General features: G+C 42.4%; 2 protein-coding genes across 3 annotated transcripts in view; both read right to left on the bottom strand.

Moving 5' to 3' along the window:
* LOC307241555 (dihydropyridine-sensitive L-type skeletal muscle calcium channel subunit alpha-1-like) overlaps nucleotides 1-3,310 on the bottom strand; it is a 29,593-nt gene extending 26,283 nt beyond the window's left edge. Inside the window, exons 1-2 of the mRNA XM_080015720.1 lie at nucleotides 2,930-3,310; nucleotides 602-707 (exon numbers count right to left, since the gene is read on the bottom strand). Coding sequence (XP_079871846.1) covers nucleotides 602-707; nucleotides 2,930-3,114 — 291 coding nt within the window. The 5' untranslated portion in view covers nucleotides 3,115-3,310. The remainder of the gene's footprint in view (nucleotides 1-601; nucleotides 708-2,929) is intronic.
* A 1,562-nt stretch (nucleotides 3,311-4,872) lies between these two features.
* On the bottom strand, nucleotides 4,873-8,236 carry tmem9 (transmembrane protein 9). Of its 2 annotated transcripts, none has more exons than XM_080015925.1 (6): nucleotides 8,175-8,236; nucleotides 7,852-7,954; nucleotides 7,642-7,733; nucleotides 6,999-7,107; nucleotides 6,187-6,318; nucleotides 4,873-6,100 (listed from the first exon to the last, which is right to left on the bottom strand). In XM_080015925.1, the coding sequence occupies exons 2-6, from the start codon at nucleotides 7,927-7,929 to the stop codon at nucleotides 5,951-5,953; spliced, it is 561 nt and encodes a 186-aa protein (XP_079872051.1). In that variant the 5' UTR covers nucleotides 7,930-7,954; nucleotides 8,175-8,236; the 3' UTR covers nucleotides 4,873-5,950. The 2 variants fall into 2 exon arrangements, with proteins under 2 accessions (XP_079872051.1, XP_079872050.1); XM_080015924.1 differs by having other exon boundaries at nucleotides 8,104-8,222.
* Nucleotides 8,237-8,953: the final 717 nt, after the last annotated feature.

Below are 8,953 nucleotides of genomic sequence, written 5' to 3' on the forward strand. Positions count from 1 at the left end.
TCTACAAATGTCTCGGGGGAGGGGGATCGACCGTCCACATAATCTTACACTACGACCAGGGTACACCTTCCAAATCAGCTGCCATCTAGAGCCTTTTAAGCATCAGAGATTTATCTTTTTTTCATGTTTTTTTTAAATCTTTGTGCCTGCAGCTAGATGGACAAACATATGAAACATGGCGTTAACAACCATTTGATAACAGACTTGTGAAACACCAGCTGAGCCTCCAAGTAAAGAAGTGACTATGAGCCAGAGGCATGTTGCATATGGAGCTCCAAGGGTTTGAACAGAGACCAGCTGATGTCCTCAGTGCGGAAAGTTTGACTTCACACGCTTAAAACAGACTAACAATTTGTGTGTCAGTTTAGCTCCCCATCGGCCCAGTAATCAAGAAGAATCCTGAAGAGAATGTGCGTCCTTAACCGACCGAAGTACAGTAAGCAAATTGAAAAGAGAATCGCTTTAATGGGGTAAAGGCCAAATTAGAATCATGTAAGTGTCAGCACAGTATGCCATGCTATATAACTACTATGTTACACTGAGATCATTGATGTCAAAATTAGAAGCATTGGTGGGTGTGTGAGTGTGCATGCTTACTCACCAAACTTTCATTGGTGTTATTGCTGTCCTCCTCTGGCATGGGCAGGAACACAGCCAGGGCCACACAGTTGGCGAAGATGGTCAACAGGATGATGATTTCAAAGGTCCTGGAGGACGGAGCTCAGGGCTTTAACAACCATATGTATGTATCTCAGAGCGTCAGAATCCCTGTACCTCTAAGCCCACTTAAGTTGCAATATTTAGAAAATATAGCAACAAAAAAAACACAACAACAACATCACAGCAGAATGTTGAGTTATCTTGCGTTTATTGTGTAAGTGAAGGCTTTCGGATCGGGGTCAGAGCAGTCAAACCTGGGATGCCGTTATGTATACACAGGTTGTTCTCGCAGTCAAAAACCAAAGAGACAGTGGAGCCTCAGCGGCTGTAATTCTGCCTGTGTTGGCACATTCTCACCCATAGGGGGCTCCCTGACAGAATTCCCCTGCCAGCTCAGCATCATGTCTCCCTGTGATGCCAAGGGACAGCTGCACATCCCCAGAATATGTCCGAACCGTTTAAACATGCACCACTTCAGAAAAGACACCAGTTACTCAAACTGTAATCTATTCCAATAGCTCGGCTTCCCGGGAATCCAACAAATAAACAGAACCATATAATTATGAAAAAAATTGTAATAAAATTGTCTATCTCCATTTCTGGAATATTCTTCTGCTCTAACAGCCATACACCAGGACTGGATTATGGAATCAGGTACCAAAGAGATAAAACACTCGAGGACTAAATGCTCTCTTGAGAAAGAGAGCATTTAGAGAAACAAAATTCTATTATTAAACTTATTAAAGGGGACCTAATATTCTTTTCCTTATTTTCTGTCATATATACAATGTAAGGATGCTGGATGTTCATATTAGACGTGGCCAAGGTGTCAAATAATGAGGTAAACTAATGACAAAGTAGTCGCTGTTAACAAAACGCTGATCCCTCTGAACGCTGTTTTCAAAAGGTGTTTTCTACTCTGCACGAGCTGACGTCAGCTCGGATTTCTTTACATGGTTATCTGCTCCATCTGATCCGCTGTGTGTTTCTCCAAACAAAAACGATAAAAAAAATTGTGTTTTTACTCTTGATTTATTTATTCTATATTCGGACGTTTACACAAAACAAAAAAAACTCCCCGCCTTGGAGAGTCCCGGTCGTCGTGGTGCTCGATGGTCCGTGTCTCCCTCACGCTTGATGCACCGCAACCAGAGTCAGGACAAACTTTTAAATGAGGCCTTGCCGATCTAATACGAGTGAAGATGCGGCAACTGGATTGGTTATTGCTTGCCTCAAATTTGTTCAGAAACACATTTTGGTGGACCGATGAGGTTAAATCCGTGAAAGTTACGGAGTGAATACGAACGAAAGCCGGAAGCCAAGCTCAAAACGCCATGGGCTCACAGAACCCGGAACTTGTGCTCAAACCCCATTGGCTCACAGAACGAGAGGCCTCGGGAGGGTGGCTCCTCCCACAGAAGACAGCCCGTTTTTAGAGGGTTATAGAGGCATGTTAGAATGCACAACTTGAGTGGTATTTTCAGCACAATAGGTCCTCTTTAAAGCCCATCGATTCATTTGTTAACCTGATTGACAAATAAATATTGTAGTGACGAAAGTAACACTGGCATAGCATCAACTTCAGATCCGATGAGTGATGGGTTATTTGGGAAATGGCCTTCAGACTATTTAGCAGGATGGAAACTCCCCACAGGTGGAACCGCAGCACTCAGCCTTTGCGCCATTGTATCTTAAGAACACAGCCTGATTTAATCTGCAATTTCCAAACAGCTTTTCCCACATTTGAAGCAGAATGGCAGCCAGCTGAGACAGTTGTCACTAAATTAAAGGGGCTGATTAATTGTTTCTGTCCCGGAGCTGTAAATAGCTTGCGGCTAAGCAGTCCTCCTGGTGAGAAGGCTGGAGTTACATACCTGACGTTGACACAGGGCAACCAGATACACAAGAAAAGTCTCATCACTCCAGCGAGAGCCTCAAGAGTTTTAAGAGGGACTTTGTTAAGTGATGCTCATCATAGCTGGGCTAAACAACAGCTGACAGCCCACTGAACCGTATAAACTTAATTCCTGTGTTCAAGATGAGCTATTTGGCAAACGGGTTAAAGTGCCCATAACCTATTTTCTCCGGAGTACACACCCTGTTGTTCGTATAACCTCACCGTACTGAACATCCAACAGAGTGAAATTATCCTTAATTACTCAAGAGTTGTACTTGTGCCATTTCTGTAACATGGCTGTCCACGAATGACGTCCTGCGTGAAAAGGTGTCATTGGTAGGCTGAATAAAAGCGCAAGGGGGCAAAGGATACTTCCACTCCACGATGTTGATGCAAGCCTTGCGGAAGGGGTTCTTCAGGCTGAAGAGGAAGAGGGTGCGGGCGGGCCGAGGGTTTCCCCCCGTGGCCTGCAGCTTCTTCAGCTTCTCCCTCTGCTTCCTCTTCAGCTCCTCCTCGCTCATGATGTCCGGCTTGGCGACGTCTCCGTTGGCCGCCATCTCGACGCTGGACGAGGCGCAAACTCCTTGTCCTGGATGAACGTGCCCTCCACACCAAATATTCCACACGCGAGACGCGACACCGGCAATCTGTATCACCGGGGCTCAAAAATCCTTGTGCCTGTCTGTGCGCCTTCCCTTTCTCCTCCTCTCTTCTCCCTTTCTTCTCCCTCAGACCCACGGGCCTCTCCTCCTGGCCAAGTGCTTCTGACTGAAAGTATACTCCGCGGGGGGAAAGCGATAGGATCCCAGAGTCGCCGGAGGAGCAGTTGGCCCCACCGCAGTTTAAATTTAGACCATAGACCACCGACTGGCCATGCTTGGGGATGGCTGGGAGGGTGGGGGTTAGAAGGTGGAGGGGTAGGTGGGGCCTGGGGCGAGTAGGGTGGAGGATTGGGGGTGAGGCGGCGTCTTGAGATAGACCAACCTGCCCTCCACCCACCCGAGGGAGGAAGCTTCTCCCCTTTCTGGCCACCGGTCTGGCACCCACAACTAAGAGAATAAGCAAGGGAGAGAGGGAGCAGGGGAAGGAGGTATGGATGCCCCTACGTCCCCCGCGTGTGTGTGTGTGTAAAACAATGTGCAGACAGAGGGGGATTGTTTTGACATCGGTTGGAGTTGGACAAATGGAGCAGACGAAAACACCAGACAAAGAAATAAGTCAAAGAGCTCTTGGCAAAGGCCTCAGTATTTACAAGCTCAGATTATATTTGCACCAGTTGGCGTCCCACAAATCCAAGAAGTTTGGTTTCGACAACGACCCTGACCAAACAATGATTTAGTGAAACACAGGCTCCAAAGTTATAAGGGATAGCCTTGTGTTTCAGGGAGGGAATTTCACTTGTTGTCTCTTACCCACATTCAGAGAAGGTGAATACCAACTTCATCCGCAAGGCTGCAGAGGGAATCAACTAGCCTAGCTCCTGTAAAGGTAGGGAAACACACCTCCAGACATCCCAAAAGCAGATTAATTTAAGTGACACATCTTGCGTCCTTATCGCTAGTCAAAATCAAAAACACGTAAAGGAGATCTCAGTCGTTCTAAGATGCATGACCAACATTATATTGCTATTTAATTCAGCATTCCATGGACAATTTATGTCCAACACAGTGACGTTTTAAATCACATACTGTGTACTTCGCTTATCAATAGTGCCACCGGTCACACACACTGACTAAAACATCAAACTGACTTGAAACTAAATGTTCCATAAAAGTCGTAAAGTGATATTTTCATTGCTTCAAACCTTGGGTTTGGTAAGGGTTTTACAGGGGTTTGAAGTAAGCGCCGACAGACACCACACTATGAAACCCCTGCAGACATCCGGCTTTCAAAAGACAACAAGGCTGATGGTGGAGAGGAGATTGAACTGAAATCGCTAAAAATCCCACTCAACACAAATAGTTGGCAGTAATTCAGCAACACTGTCAAATCTTACTGTTAATCCTGTCAATGTGCTCTCAAATTGTGACTGCAGAAAACAAAAACTTTTTTTACATGCCACAAGCAGGTCCCAGTATTTGATTAGTCCTTCTGTGACTGTTCCAGTCTGTATTTTTTTATAAAAGCATATATTGCTATTTTGCTATATATGTACATCTCTTGTGTGTGCATACTGCGTAGCCGCCGTGTGGTCAGACTTTGTTATTGTCACATGAAATTAGGAGATAATTGCAGCTACACGAGCAGCCCAGTTGTATTCCTACATGTGGGTCACATGTGCTGGTTCAAGAACTTCATTATTTTTAATATGAATAGATTTTTATTGTTTTTTTTATTCCACACAAGCATAATGTATAGTCATGGCAATAAATCATTCAATACAGCAAAGATTTTGAAGGCTAAATAAACACAATTTCAAAGTGACAAAAACACTCTAAACATATCATAATATATCATATATCATAACAATGTAATGATGGGGTTTTTGAAATATTTACGCACATTTTTTGCTGCAAAAATGAGCACAAATGGTTAAACTAGAAAGACATACAAGATTTTTAATTGTGCGTGATATAATAAAGGGTTTTGTTGTTTTCTGGAGTGCTCTCAACCCCCCCCTCTAGAAGTCAGTGTAAGAGGGAACCTGCTGACAGAGCAGGACCAAACACACAGAGGCCGTTCAAAGCAATGAGGCGTCCATTTCTAATCTACAACTCCCTTCAGGGGATTTTACTTGTAGAGCCGTTTGTCAAAAAGGTAGCAATATCAACGCGATGAAGTCACATTTTCAAGGCAAGAATAAGAAGGAAACACTTCTGTCAAGTGAAAAATAATATCAAAAAATGTCTAGCAAACTACAAATGGAATTACTGTATATTCCATCATAAATGATAGACAAGTGCTATTACCTTATTCAGCAAATTGACCATTAACACAGAGTGCACCTGTCCTGTGGTAACCTCACAGACAATAAGGCAAAGAAAAACTCCTACGTGAGTCAATAACATGGAAATTACCATCCAAACAAGCGTAGAGACAGTGTCATAGTAGTGCACGTGCAAAACAAATTGTGCAAAAAAGATGCTGAAATTACAGCGACATTGTTCCGCCCGAAATGCTCAGACAAATCCTAAAATATGGTATTGTAGTATTTATTTCTTGTATAGTGCTGGCTAGCACTTATCAATTCAATCAACAGCGGAAACGACTGAAAGCATTAGACCAGATATTATATTATATACTGTATATATTAATATACCAAAATAGGAATCCAGAAGGTGCTGTCCACTGAAAATAAAATAAGTCATCTTTCTGGTTAGCAAATATGGGGCTGGCGATGACGCATTGAGAGGTTACCTGCTCTAGCCCTGGTCTGAGATCAGCCAACAGGGTCTAACTGAGCATCTTGTGGCGGTCAAACACGGTCTTGCGCTGCTCCTGGACCTGCTTCTTCCAGCGCTCCTGTGCCCCCTCCACCCGCCCCAGCACCGTGTTGCCCTGGCCCAGCCCTCCGTCCATCTGCGGAGGCATCTCCTGAACGCACTGACAGAAAAGTTCAAACACCCAAATTTAAAAACACACGTTCATGTACCCTGGCTCACTTCCTGTAAGATTGTGTGTGTGTCTACCTCAGAGTCCTCCTCGTTGTGCAGCGGCTGAGTGTAGGCGTCGCGTTTGCGAATGAGAGGGTCGACCAGCAGCAGAAACAGCATGTAGAGCAGGAGCGCGCCCACCACAGCCAGGTAGATGATGATGGTCACCTTACGTAAAGGGAAAACCTCTTGGTCACCTTGATGCAGCTGCGAACACTGGCTTTCACTTTACCACGCAAGTAACTTCAACTCACAAATGAAAAGTTGTAATAGTACTTATGTGGCTTTATGGCCCTGTTTGGTGGCTGACATCAACTTTCAATAAGCTCCCAAATATTTTCATCTGCAGCTAAAAACATTTTGCACATTTACTCTCAGAAGTTGTCATTGTGACAATTATGCTGTTAGTTATGTGTACAAAATACATTATATATTATGGCTAAATGATTAAAGGAAGGAAAAAATGATTGGTGACCCCGACTGCTTTTAATTCCTGAATTACTTTTAAAGACACACAAATAGGGTCATGAACTTCTCAGATAAAAAACATTTAGCCAAAAATCTAATATTGAAGCGCATATACAAACGCATTTTAATGCTTAGTAAAAAAGGAATTTATGGTGTCAATATTTTTGCAAAATCCAACACCAAAATATTGACATGAAAGTCAGATTATGTAGCAATTTACATACATGCAAGTAGGCTGTATAAGGGATAATTAAGATGAAGAAGAGGCCTTTAAGGTACCAATAAAGAGTTAATTTCAGTTAAATTTAAAGAGACTAATGTCCAGTATGAAAACTAATATTAAATGAATTTTTTGTAAAGGGGAGTTGAAGGTTTTGTACCTTGATGGTGTTGCTGCTACGCTCCTCATACTTGCACTCACACAGAAGGCAGTAGGCCTCCACATCGTGCCCTGGCACCGGCATAGGCTGCACTGCATGGAGGCAGTGACTGAAAAACATTTTGAATGAGGAACAGTGTGGGGCAGTGAAACATCAGTAATATACAACCCTCTGCGGTCAGATATAGTACAATTACATTAGATAACATTTGATATAATCCATAGAGTCTGGAATTTTGAAGCACATTTATGTTCCCAGGTCCCTTAATTCTATGTTCCTCCAACATAATGTCCATACCTCTGGTATATTAACCGCGTGATACAACACTAATTGTTCGATAAATAATATCTGACGGTGGTGTTTCTGGATAGGCTGCCTTCAAAGATACTCCAACGAAAACCCACGTTGAATTAACATCACAAAACATTTAGAAAGTTGGAACTGAAACTGGCGTGAACGATATTAGCTACATCCATAATCGTATTATGCATTTTTGTTAATGTAGATGAGGTACAGACAATATTCCTTTTTAGAGGGAACATACTGTCGAGCCTTGGGAACACAGGGTGGACTACGGGGAAACGCACGCCGTTAACCTTCATTACAGAAACAAACACAGATTGGTGAGCGGTGGGTCCCTCACCAATCTTTCTGGGAAACATTTATTTTATATATGTATCCAGTAATGTTTCGGTACGGCGGGCAGGTGCACTTGCAACGCATATCTTCAAAGTTCTGTGAATTGCAAACAAAGCAAGTCAGTGCAGATCTGTCGGGTGTTTATGTTTAACAGTATGTCAGTTAGGCCCCATGTCAAATGGCTCTTTCGATAACATTGGTATTCGTGAGATACCTTGGACTCTGCCTCCAGTAGTATCAGTGTCAGCGTCAGAACCAAAACAGAGAATCCGGATCCTTTCCACCGGGACATCTTTCCACGGGCAAGAAGAAGGACTCTGGAAAGAAACCATCCACAAATAAAACTAATCAGTACATGTTTATGAAGCATGCTTCCAACAGGCCACATAGCCGCTAAGCTAGCACCTGCATTAGTAAACTGCAAGGCTGGTTTTTTTTTCCCCAAACGGGAATACAATTAACTTACGTGGTGCGAACGGTAGACTGTTTTACTTGGCATTCGGAATAAGATGGCTTTAATCATAAACTGCTGCGTACCTTCATAAAACACGTGTATGTATTTCTTCTGCGGCGTCTTCTTCCGGGTGTTCCTCCTCGGCCGTGACGTCACAACAGAGCTGAATAAACACGTGGGCACAGCGCCCCCTACCGGGCCGTAACGAGAAATAATAACTGTGACGGTATTTACTGCGCTGTTTCTGCATTTTCTAGGCACTTACAACTCACAACTCACGCACAACATATACTAAATCATATTTTAAACTTCAGACTTTAAACTCTTACTCAATAAGTTTATCCTTTATTGTATGGAGAAGTAGGCCTACATATTTAAAACAAATACTAGTTAAGTCAAATACTACTACTACTACTACTAATAATAATAATAATAATAATATATTATTGTTATTATTATTAGTAGTAGTAGTAGTAGTAGTAGCAGTAGCAGTAGTAGTAGTAGTAGTATAATTATTATCATTATTATTTAATAAATAAATAATTTATTAGTATTATTATTGTTGTTGTTATTGTTGTTGTTCTTACTATAATGATTATTGTTGTTGTTATTGTTATTATTATAATCATTATTATAGTGTTATTATTAATATTATCATTATTATTGTTGTTGTTATTATAATTATTATTGTTGTTATTATCTATCTTCGATTTGGTCAAGCTGGGATAGTATTGTAGAGCAGGTCATATTTTCAGTCAACACTGTTTTTTACCTCGAAGCACCTCCTCCCTGGTGGAATTTGCGACGTAGCCATTGGATCCTTGACCTGATCAGTGGCTCCATTGCCATGTAATCCTGCTTA

This window comes from Zeus faber (genome assembly GCF_960531495.2).
Source record: "Zeus faber genome assembly, chromosome: 15".
Taxonomy (NCBI): Eukaryota; Metazoa; Chordata; class Actinopteri; order Zeiformes; family Zeidae; genus Zeus; species Zeus faber.